Source organism: Phyllobates terribilis, unplaced genomic scaffold (assembly GCF_046119375.1).
Source record: "Phyllobates terribilis strain yellow unplaced genomic scaffold, ASM4611937v1 Scaffold_8__6_contigs__length_399053987, whole genome shotgun sequence".
In the NCBI taxonomy this organism is placed as follows: Eukaryota; Metazoa; Chordata; class Amphibia; order Anura; family Dendrobatidae; genus Phyllobates; species Phyllobates terribilis.
In genome coordinates this window covers 376,797,070-376,820,182 of record NW_027362768.1, presented here as the reverse complement: position 1 = coordinate 376,820,182, position 23,113 = coordinate 376,797,070, and the positions used below count along the sequence as shown (strand labels likewise).

Below are 23,113 nucleotides of genomic sequence, written 5' to 3'. Positions count from 1 at the left end.
CATCCTGGGAGTTGTAGTTCCACAACAGTTGTGGACTATTAAGATTACATGGTCCTAGAAGTATGATGTGCCAGTATTTAATGACTCGTTCATGTTCCTTTAGGCCAAAGCTGCTGCCAGTAAACCCAAGAAGTCTGCTGCGGAGAAGACTGACAAGGGCCCGGCACCGGCCAAGAAACCAAAGGCCAAAGCTCCGGCTGCAGAGGAAGGTGCGAAACCCAAGAAAGAACCGGCCAAGAAGAAGCCTGAAGCTGCAAAAGATGGCGAGGAGAAACCTACAGCTAAAAGTATCAAGAAGGGGAAGAAGTGACCTCACTGGGGGGGGGAGGGTTTTTAATTTGCGTAAATGTGACTAAGTTATTGTGAATAAAGTGTTTAATAATATGGTGTTTTCAGCGTCCCTCCCCCTCACAGTGCTGGATACTTTAACTGAAACGCCTGTGAATTACGAATTCAGCTCTGAAGGACTCTGCATTGCATTTAAACATGGTGGTGGTAAAGGGAATGTGTCATCAGACGATGAACTCTTTTTTAAAGCAGGTTTTGGGGTTACATGTATTGTGATATTAAAATTAAGCTGCAATTAAAACTTCTGCCCTCTTCATACTGTATGTTGAGGCTCTTTACACTCCTATTTCAGAAAAGCCACAGCTAAGCTAGCGGCAATAGACTGACTCGGACATTATCATCTGTATTGTAGCATCTAATGAGCGTGTGCAAAGGCCATTGTTACAACGTTCCAGCAGTAACTTTAAAGATACAAAGTGACATGGAGCCATCACTCATGATGTCACAGCTCACCTCCTCCCCTCCTGTACAACTACCTTTGCACACACATTAGATGCTTCAGTAAGAAAGACCTATATTTACGGACACTAAACATTTTCAAAACTTAGAACTTTACCGATTTTTGATTCAAGCAAAAAAAAAAAAAAAGCCTACAAATACATGAACTGAGTTAACCCCTTAGTGACCACCAATATGTCTTTTTACTGACCTGCAATATGAGGCTAGCATCCCCCAATGGGTGACAATCCTGTAGCTGTTAGCTGAAAACGTACTGCATCAGCCACGATCAATGGTTGACATCTCCCGGCGGCGTCACCGCTGACCTCCGTGCGGCAGATGAGCCGCTAACGGCCACCATCTTGTTCCGAAATCCCACGTTGCTGATTGGTCCGGCTGCGGCCAATCAGCGACGCAGGATTTCCTGGACAGACAGACGGGATAAGCCGATTATGTAGTAGATGTGTCACGAAAAAATAATCTCCATCAATGGGCTATGCTTAAAGCATTCCAGAGTTATTAGTACATAACGTAACACTGGTCAGATTTACAAAAAAAAAAAGGGTTACTAAAGGGTTAAACATCTGCTGATGCCATAGACACGGAATCAGTGGGAACTGGCCTTGTTGCTGCAGCTCCGGCTGTGACTGGAGTGATCAGAAACAAAGACTCTGACTTTAAATATTTTATTACAAAGATCACATAGAACTTTTAATACATAAACGGATCTTCCTCTATATACATCTACATACAGTGTGCATAATCGCCTCCGCTGCGGGGGGCTTCTGCCGGAGGAGGCATTGAAGGGTTAAGGTCTGAATTTCAGAGACTGATCCACCGCCCGTCCATAATGCTATGGAGAGTGGGGGTGGTTGTCTGGATGGATTGTGATATGACTTTCCAGACCTGTGGTTTACAGCATGCGTTTTGCCATGGAAGTGTCCCACAATGCATTGCAGGTGGCTGGGAATGGAGACTTTCGTGTCAGGGGCATCAGTATAAAAGCTCCATGGGTGCAACCTAAACAAGTCTGTGCTGCATGGAGAGGCAGTCTGCTGTACAAATCACCTACATATCACATCTGTGGTCAAGAAGCCGCCAGCCACATTCAACTAAAAACTTGTCAATGACCCTAGGGGGGTCCTCAGGAAGATAAAGATGGCTTCTTCTGTGCTCCTTATAGCAGTGACTGCGGAGTTGTCACATAACTATAAACCAATAGGCAGCCACATGGAAGCAGTGACCTCATCGGACGTGGTGATCCACTGTTCTTCCACGTGGATCCCCGGGACCGATCTCTTCACTTCCCTCGATCACCAGGAAATAAAGTTAACCCTTTCACTACCCTGGACCACCCCAGATTGTAAAAACTTTTTCCAATACAATGGCTGCCGGCCGGTGGTCTTCATCCGTCTCGTCATCTCTGCTCTGTAGATCTTCACGGCGTTCACTACTCGGCTCCTTCATATTATATACTACATTTATATCTTGATGATCCGTGACATCGTCACGGATTGTCCGTAATGCAGCGACATCTCAAATCATCCAGAATATTGATTGCATTCGGCACCATGGAGCAGCCATATTTAAAGGGAAAGTCTTGCAAGAACCAGGACTCAATGCTAAGGCCTTAGATAATGCAGACTGCATGGAACCAACGAAACATGTCTGGTGACCCTAACACCCCTCCCAGTAATGCATTGCCGCCTCAGTATACAAGACGTACATCCTTCTTTTCCTATCTTGCTGGAATGGCTTTGTGTGCACAGCGCCAGCTCTTGTGCTTCGCGCGGTTCTTGCGTCACTAGATCCTGGAGATCACTACACTCCCTTTAAGGATCCTGAGATCCATGACTATAAGGCACTCGTAGAGTGATGCACGGATATAAGCCCCAAAGTCAGAGTTCTGCTGTGGAGGGAATTACAGACTCGTAACTCCAGTGGTTTCGCCCTTGCAGCATTGTCGCGTTTCGCAGATGACACCTTTTTTTTTAAAGTCTGAAGTGCAGAAAGGAAGAAGAGTCTTTCCTAGAAAGTGTTGGGGAGAAGTAATGTGGGACTACAAAAAGGGATGAAGTAATTTGGTGAGCAGGACCCCGATAGGGGCCAAGAGTGTCCTTGTGTGGCCCGGGCCTTGACAATCCCACCAAGGAGATGTGAAGAGCCCTTTTATGACTCCTTGTAGAGTCCAGTGCACATCTTGATGGGCAGGAATATCCACCATCTTGGAGGTGGCCTCACCAAAAACTTGCGTCCAGGGGGTCTGTGCTGACCCTTCTACGCTTCACTGCTACACGTGTAGATATCGTCCTCCATCAGGACGATCACTTGCTCGAATTTGTGCTGCAGCTGGCCACGTCTGGTGATGGGATTGGCTTCTAGGGCACTGACGATCTGTGGGGTAAGAAGGTAAAGATGGGTGAGGGTCCATGGCCTCCACGCTGGCAGTAGCAGGGAGCTATCAATGGCTTTCAGCGCAGCTTACCTGGGAGCGGTATTTCTTGGCGTATTTGTAGATTTCTGCCAGCGCCACGTGGGTGTTGAATTTATTCTGGTACTTCTAAAATAAAAGGGGGATTACAATGTGGATTAGAATGAAGGACCCCTAGATGTCTCCGCACCAGTAAGGGGCTGTCTCTTACCCGTGACTCCTCGGCCAGGTGGGCGTTCATCTCCTGCTCGCTCAGAGGACTCATCTCCTTGATCTGCCGGTAATACTTCTGCACAATCTTCCTATATTCCGGAATTTCCTTGGCGTACAGCAGCTTATTGGTGGGGGAATCCTGGGAAAGGTTTACATGCATATATTAGGAAGGGTCGTCTCCAGACCCCAGAAATGAGAAGCCCCTATACACAGATACGCTCTGAATTCCTCCTTTAAACAGTAGCATTCGTGTCCTTTCAGGGGGTCTCTCCCAGCCAGCTGTGTGTGGCCGATGGTACAGTTACTCTGCAATCTTTTCATGTCCTCCCTAAAGGCAGTTTCCTGCAAGTATTTATCAGTGTGGGTCACTGAACTCTCCGAAAACATTCCCAGCTGTGCCGGAGACCCACAGAGGACAAATCCGCACTTCAGGCTGTCAGAGCCCACGTTTCGCTATGTAATGGGGAGCCCCGTCACGTGTACCCGACGTGTTTACTGTATTTAATAAGGTTTCGATTGTGGCAGGAAACTTGTCAGTAAACGTTACGTGAATGTAAGGGCGCGGTGGTCCTAAATTATTAGGAACTAAGTTATCGGATTCATCTCACAATCAGGGAGCAGACTCATGAGCGCAGCTCTGGATGTGACTGGAGTAAAACACATGATGTAATTTTAACAGGACAAATTAATTTAAAAAAAAAGAGAAAACTTTTTATACATATCGATCACACATTGTAAATTTTGGTGCAGATTTATGCATCATTTTATACTGGCAGCAAAGTGGACGAGTTTTAATTAGTGCTATGTTTTTGGGTGCAGAAAATGATTTCTGGTGCATTTTTAAAAACCGCTGCACTCTATTTTCTGCTGCAGAAAGGCAACTTTTTAGTGATTTTTTTTAACCCATTAATTTCAATTGGATCCCTGAAATCTGCAGATTAAGCCGCGGGCCTGGCCGACGTTTTGTTGCGTTTTCTGCAACAAAAAGCGCTTACAAAAACACAAGAATAAGAGCGGAGAATATGCGCATATTTATGATGCAGAAATGGTGCTGATATAAGTCTAGATATCCATGTGTAAATCCGCACAAGATACACAACATGTGAACCTAGCCTTAAAGTGACGTCCAAAAGCAAAAGAGCCGGAGGTTATATATATTATAAGCCTGTGCCTGGTCTCCGTATAAATATTCTTTCCATCCTTTATCACGATCCGCTCTATAACTAGCAAATGTAAAACCCCACAACTTTGTAATGTATTTTCGTTACCAATATTGTAGTTTTTTTTTTTTTTTATAGTGTGATCTATTTTTGCCTGGAAACTATCAGCAAGCTGATGTTTGCAGGTCAGTGTCTTTTTCTTGTTTGATGGTTTCCTACGATGAATGGATTGATTAACCCTTTAATGCCCCCCAATTCTTACACTAAATGTAAGTTTTATTGCATTAGGCTGAGTTTCACGGTCCAAATACAGACTGCAAAGTCCGTCATGGAAGAGGATCTCCTGACCCAAAACTCAACGATTTCATAGGTATTTATAAGGCTGATGACTTCGAGTCAAGACCGTGAATTTTGTTTATCTGAACCCCGCCTTATCCAGCTTGCTGATGGTTTCCATACAGCAATAGATGGGAGAAAAAAACGCATAAAAGTTAATAAATGCGTATTACAAAGAAGTTGGGTTTGGTATTTGCTGATGATGGAGTCAGAGAGGAGCAGAGGAAATATTAAGCCTGTGTGTTTTTGGCACAGTTTTATCCAGTGTCGGGGGGATGTGAGTAACATGTCGGGTATTTTCCCAGAGAGAAGACATGTAAACAGCGGTAGATGTGGGTTCTGGGTTCTGCGATTTTGCACTTACAAACAGTATATAATCTCACAGGGAGGAAATAAACAGAGAAGATCTGTTCTGCCCTCGAGACGCTGCGGGCGCACAATTAACTCTGCTCACGTCACTCCGCCTCACCTTGCCCAGCTGCATATCAGAGATGGAGCAGGCGTCGATGAACGCTTGGGCGATGACCGACAGGCAGGCGTCCATGTGGTCCGACTTCTCCATGTCAAATACGAATTCAGGATTTTTCAGAATATTCACCCAGAAGCGCAGGGGAAGACTGAAGGGTGGAGAAGCAGAATGGTGAGATGACGACCCATCACCGGCACCACCCTGCCATTACATCCTGCAGACCTGTCCTCCTTACACAGGTGCAGGGCTCGTTACAGTGTATCATTAGGGTATGTGCCCACAATGCAGAAATGAAGCAGAAAATTTCTGCAGCGTTTCCGCATGGTCTTGGTAGTCAAAAACGCTTGCGGATTTTACATACGTTTTTGCAGCGTTTTTACATGCGGATTTGACTTGCGTTTTTCAAATCCGCATGCAAAAGCGCACAAATAATGGACATGCTTCGGATTTTCCGCAAGGAAAATCCGGTGTGGAAAAATCCGCAGCATGGGCACAGAACATGCAGATTTCCATTGGGGATCACGGGGCACGGATTACCAAGCGTTTTAAAAGCGTTTTTGCTGCGGAAATTCCGCATCAAAAATGCTTGAAAAACGCATTGTGGGCACATAGCCTTACTTTATCTTTTTGGTTTGGAGAACCAAAGCGTGACTCCGGTCAGTATGAGCGGTTGAAGCCCACCCTGTCAATATGTTTCCATTCACTAACTATAAACAGAGATGTTGAAATTGGAAAATATCATAAGTTTTTTGCTGTTTACGTAGACCCGGATGCACAATTTACTTCCTACCTGTTGGTCTTCCATATGTGCAGGGTGTCAGGGTCAGAGATCCCCCTCTTCTCCGCCTGCTCTTCAAGAAAGTCAAAGAAGTATTTGATGGCCAGGGGCGGCCGGTCGTCACGGATACTGAGGACGGCTCTGAAGAGGTCGTCCAGGAATTTCTGCAACGTTCCCTGAAAACCAATGGACATAGAGATGATGACCCCCGAGAACCAATCTAAAAAAGAGAGATAAGTGGCGTCTGGACGCTGCTAACATTCCCTATACACAGCGAGTAAAACGCCAGGAATATGGATGGGCGTATCTGGGATGTGTGCTCCCCCGCAAACCGCTGTCTTAATTAATATTAATAGTATGGCTCGGTTCACACTTTTGATTTGCGCCGTTCATTTCTCCGCCCCTGACATAAGTGGTAATGGCAGGAGCAGATTTTCGTACCTTTGTAGAGAGGAGGCGGGTGAGATAGATTTCGGGTAGAACCTTCTTCCTGTGACTTTGCCGGTGAGATTTCTTATGTTCTAGGATATCGTCTGTCGGGAGGACCTGGAACATGACGGATCGTAAATAATAATCATAATTATATATATATATATATATATATATATGTCAGCTCACCGAACCATTATAGGCCTCGTTCATCAGAACTGTTTTAGTTGCCCATAGCAACCAATCAGAGATCAGCTTCCATGTTTGAAAAGCAGTGTAAGACATGAAAGCTGAGCTCTGATTGGTTGTTCTGGGCATCAATAGTGACCTCATGTTAGACAGTTTTGATAAATGAGGCCTAGTCTGACAGGCTGGTTGTTACGCAGTGTTTTCCATAGCAACCAGTCGCTGAGGCTAGCTACATTGACAATAAAGAATGAGGGGAGCACCCCCAATATCACCTTCATAGAATCTTAGTCAACCTTACAATTTTTACACCTTCTTTTAGGGTAAGGAGAATGGGGCCAAGTTCGTCTCTTTAAGGATCTGTAGGGACCTCCTTAGCTGTACGATCCCTTTAAATCATGTCCACACAAAGTGGATTACCATGATCTCTAACAGGCCTGTTTTTTTTACAGGATAGCCCTATGAAACAGACCTTAAAGGGGAGGGGATTATGTAAACATGTCTGCAAGAGGCACATGAGGCACGTTCTGAGAAGTTCCAGTGATGGGATTGAAATATGGGGAGGGCCGATAAGCCGATCCGGTCAGCGAACCCCCATGTGCTGCCGACGATAACGATTAGTGATCTGACAAATACGTATTTTTCCTGTTAATCGGGTGATTGCCGGCACGTTCACATGGGGTGATAATTGGGATTGAACGTTCTTATGATTATCAATCATCGGCTCGTCTAACCATTCTTCTGCCGGGAGAGCGCAGTATGGGGGGCACGGCTGTCCCCTGACATTCCTCCGCTGACCCCGAATTCCTGTACCCCTCAATGGAGCTAACAGAGTGCAGACTGCTTCCAATTAGACAGCCTTGAGTCCTATCTGTGAAATTATTTGCTATCCCGCCGCCGTATAATTTCTATAAATACAATTTTCGCCGCCATCTTTCTGGTAGCGGCTCCTTATTTCTCCCCGTTAGACAACAGGATGCAACTTTTAATCCTTTGCTACAAGTACAGCAGCCCGGTTCTGCAGATCAGAGCGCTGTCGCAGTGCATTGTGGGAATTGTAGTCCATTTTTTTCTTAATTTACCTTCACTGTAAATACCCCGCATTTATTATAACAAGCGGCAGATCTGTTGGGAGAAATTTCCACGAACGTCTCATGAACATCTACTTAGGTGAACAGAAATAATTTTCAATTGCAAAAGTTTCTGCCACGTATGAATAATCCCCTACACTCCAGAGCTGCATTCACAGTTCTGCCAGAAACAGTCAGCAAGATAATGGACAGACGGCCTCCATCAGCTTAGCTGATCTATAATGCTGAATTTCTCTTCACAGTTACAGTACTTGACGTAGGGAAATATTCACAGACGGCAGAATTATTGTGACATCCATTCATCTGAATAAGGTTTGCAGAATTCTAGGCACCTGATATAGAAGATTCTGCATACATCTGATTATTTCTGTAACAAATCTGTAGTGTGTGAATAAATCCTAAAGATGACAGATTCCAAAATACAAATGAGCAGACACTGAACCAGCAGTTTCTACAGTCTCAGAGAGAGCAGGGAGTTTTGATGCAGCTCTGGATGTGACTGGAGTAATTAGCAATAATGTACACTGTATATATGTTACTTACCAAATGAAAATACTTGTCTGTGTCTAAATCTTTAACTGCAAGAAAAAAAGAGCACACTTGATTGCACAATCACTCCCATCATTGCAGATACATTTCAGTGCGTGACCCTTTAATGTCTGGATAGTAAATTATCCCTTTTATGACCAACTTAATGGATCCTTCCCAACTCAAACCATTGATAAGACATCTCAAGCCATTGAGCTTCTGATTTCAGTGTATCAGACCCTACATGTGTGTGTCAGCTGGACATGAACGAGGTCTCTGAATGTAAACATGAATGCTTTCCTTTACTGACAGCAAGCAGAGATCTTGAAAATAATAAGGAATTGACAAAGTATATTAAAATGTTGCAAAACTTTTTATTTTATAATGTTAACATAAAAATTGAAAACTACTTTTCCACGTGCTTTTTGACCTCAAGATCGTCTCACCTCGCCCAAGGGTGTTATCCCGTTGATCTTTCAGACTCATCGCCAGCGATGCCCCATCACACACCTGGCACGAAAAAACCCTCATTATAATGGATATAATCTATATAATATGTCAGTAGTAAGCAGTTTCTCGGGCCTACACGTATATGATATGGAGAAGGCAGATTTAAACACTCGCCATAAATATGTATTTTTTTTCCCTAGTGTAAACGCCGCTGTTCTCCTGAATCCGGCGATGCTTTGCTTTTGTTCCTGTGCCTCTCCGTTCCTAAGATATGGCTTCATCTTCGCTGTATATAAATCTGTCCTTTCCTAGTGGGCGGAGTCCTCATAATGACTCAGAGACCATTTAACGACCACGCCTACTTGACTGCAAGTCTAAATTTACATACAGGGAAGATGAGGCCATATCTCAGGAACGGAGAGGATCAGGAACAAAAGAAAAACATCGCCGGATTCAGGAGAACAGCGGCATTTACACCAGGTAAAAAAAATATGTATTTATGTAAAGTGACAGGTCCCCTTGAAGTGTCAGAGGACAATACGGATATGAGGATCACGGGCAATACTGGTGCCCAAGTCATAGTTCTTCTGGTGGACAAAGTGGCATCCAAACTTCCTGGTACCTTATAGTGTGATAATGTGTTCAGCTTCTTCCTTCCGTCCTCCATGATGGACGAGTCATCGAGGTCTCGGAGGATGTAGCCCCTCGAACTGAATGCAAACCACTCTGTGGAAAGGTTGAAAGAAAGTCGTACACGTGGACTCACATTTTCATTGGATACATCTCATTGAGTTCAATCAATGTTGTACAATTAGATTGGACAGAGCTCTTATCTGATGATTACAGTGTGACTCTATCATGGGTGTGTGATGCCTCCATGTTTACCTAAGTCCACGTCCTCCACCTGCGGCCACTGTGAGTAGGGCAGGTTCTTGCAGAAAGCCTCCAATATTTTTTCTTTACACTGGCTGACGGTGTCTGTGTCCAGCGCACGTACAGTTAACGAGTCCATGCCGCAGCCCTGGAAGGAGACGTTAATATTCTGCAAAGAGATCATCAGAGGGGATTAGTCGCTGACCAATGATAAGAAAAAAATAAAACATGCACAGCAATTTCTACAAAGGTGTCCAGTATGAATAGCTGCTACAGAACAGTATGGAAACTCCACCAACAGAATTATGAGAGCAGCTCTGGAGTATAACACAGAATGTAACTCAGGATCAGTAATGTAATGTATGTACACAGGGACTACACCAGCAGAATAGTGAGTGCAGCTCTGGAGTATAACACAGAATGTAACTCAGGATCAGTAATGTAACGTATGTACACAGTGACTGCACCAGCAGAATAGTGAGTGCAGCTCTGGAGTATAATACAGGATGTAACTCAGGATCAGTAATGTAATGTATGTACACAGTGACTGCACCAGCAGAATAGTGAGTGCAGCTCTGGAGTATAATACAGGATGTAACTCAGGATCAGTAATGTAATGTATGTACACAGTGACTGCACCAGCAGAATAGTGAGTGCAGCTCTGGAGTATAATACAGGATGTAACTCAGGATCAGTAATGTAATGTATGTACACAGTGGCTGCACCAGCAGAATAGTGAGTGCAGTTCTGGAGTATAATACAGGATGTAACTCAGGATCAGTAATGTAATGTATGTACACAGTGACTGTACCAGCAGAATAGTGAGTGAAGCTCTGGAGTATAATACAGGATGTAACTCAGGATCAGTAATGTAATGTATGTACACAGTGACTGCACCAGCAGAATAGTGAGTGCAGCTCTGGAGTATAATACAGGATGTAACTCAGGATCAGTAATGTAATGTATGTACACAGTGACTGCACCAGCAGAATAGTGAGTGCAGCTCTGGAGTATAATACAGGATGTAACTCAGGATCAGTAATGTAATGTATGTACACAGTGACTGCACCAGCAGAATAATGAGTGCAGCTCTGGGGTATAATACAGGAGGTAACTCAGAATCAGTATAGGATCAGTAATGTAATGTATGTACACAGTGACTGCACAAGCAGAATAGTGAGTGCAGCTCTGGAGAATAATACAGGATGTAACTCAGGATCAGTAATGTAATGTACGTACACAGTGACTGCACCAGCAGAATAGTGAGTGCAGCTCTGGAGTATAATACTGGATGTAACTCAGGATCAGTAATGTAATGTATGTACCCAACTGCATATGCATGCAGTGAGTGAGGAATTGGCTAAATGACAGGAAACAAAGAGTCTCCATAAATGGTACGTTCTCTAAATGGGATATAGTGAGCAGTGAGGACCGCAGGGATCTGTACTGGGAGCAGTGGGGACCGCAGGGATCTGTACTGGGAGCAGTGGGGACCGCAGGGATCTGTACTGGGAGCAGTGAGGAAAGTAGGGATCTGTACTGGGAGCAGTGGGGACCGCAGGGATCTGTACTGGGAGCAGTGGGGACCACAGGGATCTGTATTGGGAGCAGTGGGGACCACAGGGATCTGTACTGGGAGCAGTGGGGACCACAGGGATCTGTACTGGGAGCAGTGGGGACCACAGGGATGTGTACTGGGAGCAGTGGGGACCGCAGGGATCTGTACTGGGAGCAGTGGGGACCGCAGGGATCTGTACTGGGAGCAGTGAGGACCGCAGGGATCTGTACTGGGAGCAGTGAGGAAAGCAGGGATCTGTACTGGGAGCAGTGGGGACCGCAGGGATCTGTACTGGGAGCAGTGGGGACCACAGGGATCTGTATTGGGAGCAGTGGGGACCACAGGGATCTGTACTGGGAGCAGTGGGGACCGCAGGGATCTGTAACGGGAGCAGTGGGGACCGCAGGGATCTGTAACGGGAGCAGTGGGGACCGCAGGGATCTGTAACGGGAGCAGTGGGGACCGCAGGGATCTGTAACGGGAGCAGTGGGGGCCGCGGGGATCTGTACTGGGAGAAGTGAGGACCGCAGGGATCTGTACCGGGAGCAGTGGGGGCTGCAGGGATCTGTACTAGGAGCAGAGGAGACCGCAAGGATCTGTACCGGGAGCAGTGGGGACCGCAGGGATCTGTACTAGGAGCAGAGGAGACCGCAAGGATCTGTACTGACAGCAGTGGGGACTGCAGGGATCTGTACTAGGAGCAGAGGAGACCGCAGGGATAAGATGACTGAATGGGCAAACACTTGGCAGATGAGGTTTAATGTAGATAAATGTAGAGTAATGCACCGAGGACGGAGTAATCCTATTGCTGCATATACATTAGATGGGAGTATACTCGGGACTACAGAGCAGGAGAAGGACGGGGGATTCTGGTTACAAGTAAGCTGAGCAGCAGCACTCAATGTCAGGCAGCAGCCGCAAAAGCAAACAAGATTTTAGGATGTATAAAAAAGAGATAAAATCCAGCGATCCCAACGTATTGTTACCCCTTTGTAAATCACTTGTGAGGCCATGGAGGTCTCTCCTATATTACAAGGGATGGAGGTCTCTCCTATATTACAAGGGATGGAGGTCTCTCCTATATTACACGGGATGGAGGCCTCTCCTATATTACACGGGATAGAGGCCTCTCCTATGTAACACAGGATGGAGACTTCTCCTATATTACACGGGATGGAGACCTCTCCTATATTACACAGGATGGAGGCCTCTCCTATATTACATGGGATGGAGACTTCTCCTATATTACACAGGATGGAGACCTCTCCTATATTACACGGGATGGAGACTTCTCATATATTACACAGGATGGAGACCTCTCCTATATTACACAGGATGGAGGCCTCTCCTATATTACACGGGATGGAGACTTCTCCTATGTAACACGGGATGGAGATCTCTCCTATCTAACACGGGATGGAGGTCTCTCCTATATTACACAGGATGGAGGCCTCTCCTATATTACACAGGATGGAGGCCTCTCCTATGTAACACAGGATGGAGATCTCTCCTATATTACAAGGGATGGAGGTCTCTCCGATATTACACAGGATGGAGGCCTCTCCTATATTACACGGGATGGAGATCTCACCTATATTACACAGGATGGAGGCCTCTCCTATATTAAACAGGATGGAGATCTCTCCTATATTACACGGGACGGAGGCCTCTCCTATATTACACGGGACGGAGGCCTCTCCTATATTACACGGGATGGAGACCTGTCCTATATTACACGGGATGAAGGCTTCTCCTATATTACACAGGATGGAGGCTTCTCCTATATTACACTGGAAGTAGGCCTCTCCTATATTACACAGGATGGAGGCCACTCCTATACTACACAAGACGGAGGCCTCTCCTATGTAACACAGGATGGAGATCTCTCCTATATTACAAGGGATGGAGGTCTCTCCGATATTACACAGGATGGAGGCCTCTCCTATATTACACGGGATGGAGATCTCCCCTATATTACACAGGATGGAGGCCTCTCCTATATTAAACAGGATGGAGATCTCTCCTATATTACACGGGATGGAGGCCTCTCCTATATTACACGGGACGGAGGCCTCTCCTATATTACACGGGACGGAGGCCTCTCCTATATTACACGGGACGGAGGCCTCTCCTATATTACACGGGATGAAGGCTTCTCCTATATTACACAGGATGGAGGCCTCTCCTATACTACACAAGACGGAGGCCTCTTATATATTACACAGGATGGAGGTCTATCCTATATTACACAGGATGGAGGCCTCTCCTATATTACACAGGATGGAGACTTCTCCTATATTACACGGGATGGAGACCTCTCCTATATTACACGGGATGGAGACTTCTCCTATATTACACAGGATGGAGGCCTCTCCTATATTACACAGGATGGAGGCCTCTCCTATATTACACAGGATGGAGGCCTCTCCTATATTACAAAGGATGGAGGCCTCTCCTATATTACACAGGATGGAGACCTCTCGTATATTACACAGGATGCAGGCCTCTCCTATATTACACAGGACGGAGGTCTCTCTTATATTACACGGGATGGAGGCCTCTCCTACATTACACAGGATGGAGGCCTCTCCTATATTAAACAGGATGTTGATCTCTCCTATATTACACGGGATGGAGGCCTCTCCTATATTACACGGGACGGAGGCCTCTCCTATATTACACGGGACGGAGGCCTCTCCTATATTACACGGGATGGAGACCTGTCCTATATTACACGGGATGAAGGCTTCTCCTATATTACACAGGATGGAGGCCTCTCCTATACTGCACAAGACGGAGGCCTCTTATATATTACACAGGATGGAGGTCTATCCTATATTACACAGGATGGAGGCCTCTCCTATATTACACAGGATGGAGACTTCTCCTATATTACACGGGATGGAGACCTCTCCTATATTACACGGGATGGAGACTTCTCCTATATTACACAGGATGGAGGCCTCTCCTATATTACACAGGATGGAGGCCTCTCCTATATTACACAGGATGGAGGCCTCTCCTATATTACACAGGATGGAGGCCTCTCCTATATTACACAGGATGGAGGCCTCTCCTATATTACACAGGATGGAGACCTCTCGTATATTACACAGGATGCAGGCCTCTCCTATATTACACAGGACGGAGGTCTCTCCTATATTACACGGGATGGAGGCCTCTCCTACATTACACAGGATGGAGGCCTCTCCTATATTAAACAGGATGGAGATCTCTCCTATATTACACGGGATGGAGGCCTCTCCTATATTACACGGGACGGAGGCCTCTCCTATATTACACGGGACGGAGGCCTGTCCTATATTACACGGGATGGAGACCTGTCCTATATTACACGGGATGAAGGCTTCTCCTATATTACACAGGATGGAGGCTTCTCCTATATTACACGGGACGGAGGCCTGTCCTATATTACACGGGATGGAGACCTGTCCTATATTACACGGGATGGAGGCCTCTCCTATATTACACAGGATGGAGGCCTCTCCTATACTACACAAGACGGAGGCCTCTTATATATTACACAGGATGGAGGTCTATCCTATATTACACAGGATGGAGGCCTCTCCTATATTACACAGGATGGAGACTTCTCCTATATTACACGGGATGGAGACCTCTCCTATATTACACGGGATGGAGACTTCTCCTATATTACACAGGATGGAGGCCTCTCCTATATTACACGGGATGGAGGCCTCTCCTATATTACAAGGGATGGAGGCCTCTCCTATATTACACAGGATGGAGGCCTCTCCTATATTACACAGGATGGAGGCCTCTCCTATATTACACAGGATGCAGGCCTCTCCTATATTACACAGGACGGAGGTCTCTCCTATATTACACGGGATGGAGGCCTCTCCTACATTACACGGGATAGAGGCCTCTCATATGAGATGTTGGAAAAGTTGAGCTTGTTTAGCTTAGAAAAAAAGACGCCTCAGAGGGGATCTCATTTACATATACAGTACAGACCAAAAGTTTGGACAAACCTTCTCATTTAAAGATTTTTCTGTATTTTCATGACTATGAAAATTGAACATTCACACTGAAGGCATCAAAACTATGAATTACCACATGTGGAATTATATACTTAACAAAAAAGTGTGAAACAACTGAAAATATGTCTTATATTCTAGGTTCTTCAAAGTAGCCACCTTTTGCTTTGATCACTGCTTTGCACACTCTTGGCATTCTCTTGATGAGCTTCAAGAGGTAGTCACCGGAAATGGTTTTCACTTCACAGGTGTGCCCTGTCAGGTTTAATAAGTGGGATTTCTTGCCTTATAAATGGAGTTGGGACCATCAGTTGTGTTGTGCAGAAGTCAGGTGGATACACAGCTGATAGTCCTACTGAATAGACTGTTAGAATTTATATTATGGCAAGAAAAAAGCAGCTAAGTAAAGAAAAACGAGTGGCCATCATTACTTTAAGAAATGAAGTTCAGTCAGTCCGAAAAATTGGGAAAACTTTGAAAGTGTCCCCAAGTGCAGTTGCAAAAACCATCAAGCGCTACAAAGAAACTGGCACACATGAGGACCGCCCCAGGAAAGGAAGACCAAGAGTCACCTCTGCTTCTGAGGATAAGTTTATCCGAGCCACCAGCCTCAGAAATCGCAGGTTAACAGCAGCTCAGATTAGAGACCAGGTCAATGCCACACAGAGTTCTAGCAGCAGATACATCTCTACAACAACTGTTAAGAGGAGACTTTGTGCAGCAGGCCTTCATGGTAAAACAGCTGCTAGGAAACCACTGCTAAGGACAGGCAACAAGCAGAAGAGACTTGTTTGGGCTAAAGAACACAAGGAATGGACATTAGACCAGTGGAAATCTGTGCTTTGGTCTGATGAGTCCAAATTTGAGATCTTTGGTTCCAACCACCGTGTCTTTGTGCGACGCAGAAAAGGTGAACGGATGGACTCTACATGCCTGGTTCCCACCGTGAAGCATGGAGGAGGAGGTGTGATGGTGTGGGGGGGCTTTGCTGGTGACACTGTTGGGGATTTATTCAAAATTGAAGGCATACTGAACCAGCATGGCTACCACAGCATCTTGCAGCGGCATGCTATTCCATCCGGTTTGCGTTTAGTTTGACCATCATTTATTTTTCAACAGGACAATGACCCCAAACACCTCCAGGCTGTGTAAGGTCTATTTGACCAAGAGGGAGAGTGATGGGGGGGCTACGCCAGATGACCTGGCCTCCACAGTCACCAGACCTGAACCCAATCGAGATGGTTTGGGGTGAGCTGGACCGCAGAGTGAAGGCAAAAGGGCCAACAAGTGCTAAGCATCTCTGGGAACTCCTTCAAGATTGTTGGAAGACCATTTCCGGTGACTACCTCTTGAAGCTCATCAAGAGAATGCCAAGAGTGTGCAAAGCAGTCATCAAAGCAAAAGGTGGCTACTTGGCAGAACCTAGAATATAAGACATATTTTCAGTTGTTTCACACTTTTTTGTTAAGTATATAATTCCACATGTGTTAATTCATAGTTTTGATGCCTTCAGTGTCAATGTACAATTTTCATAGTCATGAAAATACAGAAAAATCTTTAAATGAGGTGTGTCCAAACTTTTGGTCTGTACTGTATAAATATATATGGGGTCAGTACAAAGGACGGCACACAACTTATTCCTTCCCCTCCCCTTTTTAAGCATTTTTTCCTTCCTGTCTATAACGTCTTGAGAGCCTCGTTTACTTCCTTGCTATTACGTTACATTCTTGTGTAATTACATCTTAATGAGATAACGTGATGATATAATCTGAATGGCTGGAATCTGACACTCCGCAGATATTATCAGCCGGTACATCACACAGGTCAGCGGAGGGGAGCCGGCGGAGTGGACTGGCGTCCATTATTAGATAGGAGATAACGTTTGTCCTGTCGCCGGACATTCCCCTGCTTCATACAACATAACAATGTATCGCACCCGGACGCTGAGATGCAGCCACATCTACCAGCACAAATCTCTTCCATGTCCTGAGAATTTGCTACAATGTGTCAGTGCAAGAAAAATGTATCAGTCTGGAGTCCGGCTGTTCTGTAGGCTGTGAGGAATATGAGACAGAAGAACGTTGTCATTGACAGCAAGCAGAGATCTTGAGGATGGTGAGGGATATATAAAGTATATTAGAAAGTAGCAGAACTCGGTGATTAATCTTCCCGGTATTTTGTGATTCTCGGAGGTGACACATTGTCTGCAGCGTCTCTCCCCTCCCGGCGAAGTCTACTTTGGAAATGAGTGGTCTTCCTTTCTCCCTGTGAGGTGGGAGCCATAAATCACAGCCCCCCTGGGGGACGAGCTCCTCCATCCATTCTCCAGGACCCAGCGGATGGAGCTTTAGGTTAAATCTTTCCTCTGTCTGGGATATTTCAGGGAATGTTAGAAGAGACGGCTCGAAAAACAACGGATCGTTTCCATCATCCATCAAAGTAACACTTCAAAACTTTTTGTAAAAACATGAAATATTTTTGCGCTCATTTTTCATTCTGTCAGTCGCTGCGCCCGCTCTGATGACATCACTGCCCGCTCTGCTAAACTGGACAGGAAGTTTTGTCATAGGAACATCTCGGTTTTCATTGGTTGAATTTGTTCCAAATAACATGAAGCCACTGGACCCCGATGCAAAATCTGCCCCTGCCTCCGCTGTATATAATACCGGTGTGTTATGTAGCAGAGGGACGTTGTGGCCCCTCAGGAACAAGGGCCCGGGTGTAATTTGCACCCTGCACTGGTATCACCTCTCCATATCCACCAACACATTAGCTAGTGGGGGAGAAGGGACCCCGACCACGGCTCTACTAAGGGGCCCATTTCAACTGTTACTATGGGAGGGGCTCCTTCATTTCGGCATTTCTGCTGCAATGTGGGCTGGTAGGCGGTGGGTTAAGCCCCCTACTATAACAGATGTGCCTGCAATACCATCCCCCGTCCTGCGGGGGTGCTGCTTACCATAGGTTTGGCTTCGATGTTCTCTCTCAGAAGCCATTCCTCGTTCAGGGTGTATCTGGCCTTTCCTGTGATGGCGTCAATGGATCCCTTGTTGATTTGCTGCTTTATGGCGCACAGAAGCAAGAAAAAAGGCTCTCCGACCGTCTCCTGCAGGAAGAAGATTGGGAACTCAGAATGAAATGCACACTAAGCATCAGACTGATATTATGACACAGGAGGTCGGGCGCAGTGGATAGAAGGCTGCAGTCAGTCGGGCGATCGCCATCCCCCCTGTGATCTCATGGTCATGGCGGTGATTATACTTGGATTTGTTTGCACAGTCCAACTGACTGGAACTAATCAATTCCAGGCCGCCCCCTGACGCGCGCTCCTTACAGCTCACGCTTATTAGTGGGGGCTTCACTATCATAACACAACTTATGACCTTTCACCTCAGTGCCAGGCGGGCGGCAGCGAGGACTGTATAAATATCGTGTGTAGAAAATGCTACTGAAAACATGTCTCGCTTTAGTCATTTGGAGGAAAGGATTTTTAGTTGCACGCTTCACTTCCTGTTGTGATTATTCCAGTGCATGACTTCACTTTTCATGCAGGTGTTATCTGCACGTGTGACCCGGGTTACAGCATGGGGGGAGGGGGCATTATACAGACCGTGCGATCTCCGTACCCGCAGACAGCTGTACATGCAGATGGACATCCAGTTGGTCAGCATCTTCTCCACCACCGATTCCGTCCTACGCAGCATCAGTTTGGGGTTTTTGGAAGCCGAAGAGTCAATGAGGTCGACCAGAAGATCCTTCATAATACTCGTGTAATACTCCAGCTTTCCATGGAGGGCGATGGTGAGCAGAGAGGCCAAGTTACACCTGAATCGGGAATATAACATTTAGGAAGGGTCAGAGGAACCTAAAGATGGGCGAGTGTACCGAGGGAACCTTGTGGGAATTTCTGTTTTTGTCTGCTATGAGATATGAGTACAGTGGCCTATAAAAGTTTGGGCACCCCTAGTCAAAATGACTTATTGTGAACAGTCAAGCAAGTTAAAGATGCAATTATCTCTAAAAGGCCTAAAGTTAAAGATGACACATTTCCTTTGTATTTTAAAGAAAAATATATATATATATTTTTATCTTCTACATTTTAAAAATTACAAAAAGAAAATGGGCTGATGCAAAAGTTTGGGCACCCTGCGTGGTTAGTACCTAGTATCACCTACTTTTGAAAGTATCACAGCTTGTAAATAGTTTTTGTAGTCAAACAAGAGTCTTTTAGTTCTTTTTTGAGGGATTTTCCTCCATTCTTCCTTGGAGAATTCTTCCAGTTCTGTGAGATTCCTGGGTGGTCTTGCATGCTCTGCTATTTTGAGGTCTGGTCACAGACATTCAATGATGCTGAGATCAGGGGACTGCGAGGGCCATTGTAAAACCTTCAGCTTGCGTCTTTTCAGGTCGTCTATTGTGGATTGTGAGTTGTTTTCAGGATCATTATCCATTTGTAGAATCATCCTCTTTTCAGCTTCAGATTTTTTACAGATTGCTTTATGTTTACATCAAGAATTTGTTGAAATTTCATTGAATCCATTCTTCCCTCTACCCGTGAAATGTTCCCCGTATCATTGGCTGCAACACAACCCCAAAGCATGATTGATCCTCCCCCATGCTTAATGGTTGGCGAGATGTTCTTTTCCTGAACTTCTGTGTCCTTTTTCTCCACACAGACCTTGGATCATTGTGGCCACAAAATTCTATTTTACCTCATCGGTCCACAGGACTTGTTTCCAGAATGCATCAGGCTTGTTTAGATGTTATTTTGAATACTTCTGACGCTGAAATTTAATGTGAGGATGCAGGAGAGGTTTTCTTCTGATGACTCTTCCATGAAGGCCATACTTGTGCAGGTGTCTCTGAACAGTAGAACAATGTACCACAACTCCGGAGTCTGCAAAATACTTTTGAAGGTCTTTAGCAGTCAAGCGGGGGTTCTGATTTGCCTCTCTAGCAATCCTACCAGGTGCTCTCACTGAAATTTTGGTTGGTCTTCCAGACCTTATCTTGACCTCCACTGTTCCTGGTAACTGCCATTTCTTAATTACATTTCGAAATGAGGAAAGGGAAACTTGAAGACGCTTTGATATCTTCTTCTAGCCGTCTCCTGCTTTGTGGCCTCCACCATTTTCATCTTCATAGTGCTAGGCAGCTGCTTAGAAGAACCCATGGCTGCTGTTTTTTGCCACAAGGTTAGAGGAGGTTTTTATAAAGATGGAAAATTTGCGTCACCTGGCCTTTCCTAACGATGATAGTGAACCAGCCATAACCGTAACAGACTAATTAAGGACTGAGACCTTGGTCAAAGTTATCTGAGCACACAAATCTCCAAGGGTGCCCAAACTTTTGCATTGGCCCATTTTCCTTTCTGTAATTTTTAAAATGAAAAAAAAAAAAAAAAAAAAATTACAGTATATGTATATATATATATATATATATATATATATATATATGTGTGTATATATATCTATATCTATATCTATCTATATATATATATATATATATATATATATATATATATACACACACACACACACACAATAGCTATTGAACCCGTTCTATGCCCGGGTGGCGAGCATTTTTATTGGTATATGGTATCCCATCCTGTTATGTGCTGCCCCCATCCTGGTATTTGTGCTGCCCAATCCTGTTCCCCCATCCTGTTATGTGCTGCCACCATCCTATCCCGGTATGCATGGCACCCCTCATCCCTATCCTGGTATGCATGGCACCTCTCAGCCCTATCCTGGTATACATGGCACCCCTCATCCCCATCCTGGTATGCATGGTACCCCTCATCCCCATCCTGGTATGCATGGTACCCCTCATCCCCAATCCTGGTATGTATGGCACCCCTCATCTCTATCCTGGTATGTATGGCACCCTCTCATCCCTATCCTGGTATGCATGGTACCTCCTCATCCCCAATCCTGGTATGCATGGTACCCCCTCATCCCCAATCCTGGTATGCATGGTACCCCTCACTCCTAGCCTGGTATGCATGGTACCCCTCATCCCTATCCTGGTATGCCGTGGTACCCCTCATCCCTATCCTGGTATGCATGGTACCCCTCACTCCTAGCCTGGTATGCATGGCACCCCTCATCCCTATCCTGGTATGCATGGTACCCCTCATCCCTATCCTGGTATGCATGGCACCTCTCACTCCTAGCCTGGTATGCATGGCACCCCTCATCCCTATCCTGGTATGCATGGCACCCCTCACTCCTAGCCTGGTATGCATGGCATCCCTCATTCCTATCCTGGTATGCATGGCACCCCTCATCCCTATCCTGGTATGCATGGCACCCCTCATCCCTATCCTGGTATGCATGGTACCCCGCATTCCTATCCTGGTATGCATGGTACCCCGCATCTCCAATGTTGCTATGCATGGCCCCTCATCCCTATCATGGTATGCATGTTACCCCCTCATCCCCAATCCTGGTATGTATGGCACCCTCTCATCCCTATCCTGGTATGCATGTTACCCCCTCATCCCCAATCCTGGTATGCATGGTACCCCCTCATCCCCAATCCTGGTATGCATGGTACCCCTCACTCCTAGCCTGGTATGCATGGTACCCCTCATTCCTATCCTGGTATGCCGTGGTACCCCTCATCCCTATCCTGGTATGCATGGTACCCCTCACTCCTAGCCTGGTATGCATGGCACCCCTCATCCCTATCCTGGTATGCATGGTACCCCTCATCCCTATCCTGGTATGCATGGCACCCCTCACTCCTAGCCTGGTATGCATGGCACCCCTCATCCCTATCCTGGTATGCATGGCACCCCTCACTCCTAGCCTGGTATGCATGGCATCCCTCATTCCTATCCTGGTATGCATGGCACCCCTCATCCCTATCCTGGTATGCATGGCACCCCTCATCCCTATCCTGGTATGCATGGTACCCCGCATTCCTATCCTGGTATGCATGGTACCCCGCATCTCCAATGTTGCTATGCATGGCCCCTCATCCCTATCATGGTATGCATGTTACCCCCTCATCCCCAATCCTGGTATGTATGGCACCCTCTCATCCCTATCCTGGTATGCATGTTACCCCCTCATCCCCAATCCTGGTATGCATGGTACCCCTCACTCCTAGCCTGGTATGCATGGTACCCCTCATTCCTATCACGCTGCACATACACAAAAAAATAATAAACACTTATACTTACCTTTCTTCCCTGTGCTCCAGCGCTGCGGTGTCCTGTTCTGCTGGAGGTCATGGGAGGAGTGTAGCGCCGGAGTGCGCGCTTGCCCATACCGCGCTTTCCGAAGTCATTTTGCTGAAGACACACTGCAAATGTGTGTTCACTAAAATGGCGTCGGATAGCGCTATGCGCCGATTCCGACACCTTCACTCTTGCCCCGGTCTCCGGCCAGAACAGAGGCGCTGCGGCAACGCTCCTCCCGGTCAGGTAAGTATGTAAGTATGGCGCCGGAGATCTCGATATGCGTTCAGTGTCTACACATACCGCGATCACCGGCGCCATACTCTCCTCTTACCTGTAACGGCTCCATGCGTTCTTCAGTCTGGAGCCAGACTGCGTGTCGCTCTTGCGCAGTCTATAAAGGCTTCAGACAAAGGGAAGCTTGTACGATTATATTATAGATATATATGTGCAATTTTTTCCTCTGGGGGGTAAGAGCTGTCTGGTGGCAGATTTGTAGACTTTCCCATGGAAAACCAATATAATTCCCCCACTATTTCAAGAGGCTGTACAACTATAATAAGCTCCAGCCATGCTTAACAGGCTGTCTCACTATTAAAGCTCATCCTCTCCTTGTG

General features: G+C 46.0%; 1 protein-coding gene across 2 annotated transcripts in view; it reads right to left on the bottom strand.

The window, feature by feature from the left end:
• Positions 1 to 1,479: 1,479 nt before the first annotated feature.
• The window catches only part of PLXND1 (plexin D1), a 136,991-nt gene continuing 115,357 nt past the window's right edge, over positions 1,480 to 23,113 (bottom strand). For both annotated transcript variants that reach the window (XM_073644999.1, XM_073645000.1), the window contains exons 25-36: positions 18,937 to 19,135; positions 18,270 to 18,416; positions 9,743 to 9,899; positions 9,480 to 9,583; positions 8,854 to 8,917; positions 8,423 to 8,457; positions 6,615 to 6,719; positions 6,186 to 6,349; positions 5,396 to 5,543; positions 3,429 to 3,569; positions 3,272 to 3,346; positions 1,480 to 3,180 (exon numbers count right to left, since the gene is read on the bottom strand). In XM_073644999.1, the coding sequence (XP_073501100.1) occupies positions 3,064 to 3,180; positions 3,272 to 3,346; positions 3,429 to 3,569; positions 5,396 to 5,543; positions 6,186 to 6,349; positions 6,615 to 6,719; positions 8,423 to 8,457; positions 8,854 to 8,917; positions 9,480 to 9,583; positions 9,743 to 9,899; positions 18,270 to 18,416; positions 18,937 to 19,135 (1,456 nt within the window). In that variant the 3' untranslated portion in view covers positions 1,480 to 3,063. The remainder of the gene's footprint in view (positions 3,181 to 3,271; positions 3,347 to 3,428; positions 3,570 to 5,395; positions 5,544 to 6,185; positions 6,350 to 6,614; positions 6,720 to 8,422; positions 8,458 to 8,853; positions 8,918 to 9,479; positions 9,584 to 9,742; positions 9,900 to 18,269; positions 18,417 to 18,936; positions 19,136 to 23,113) is intronic.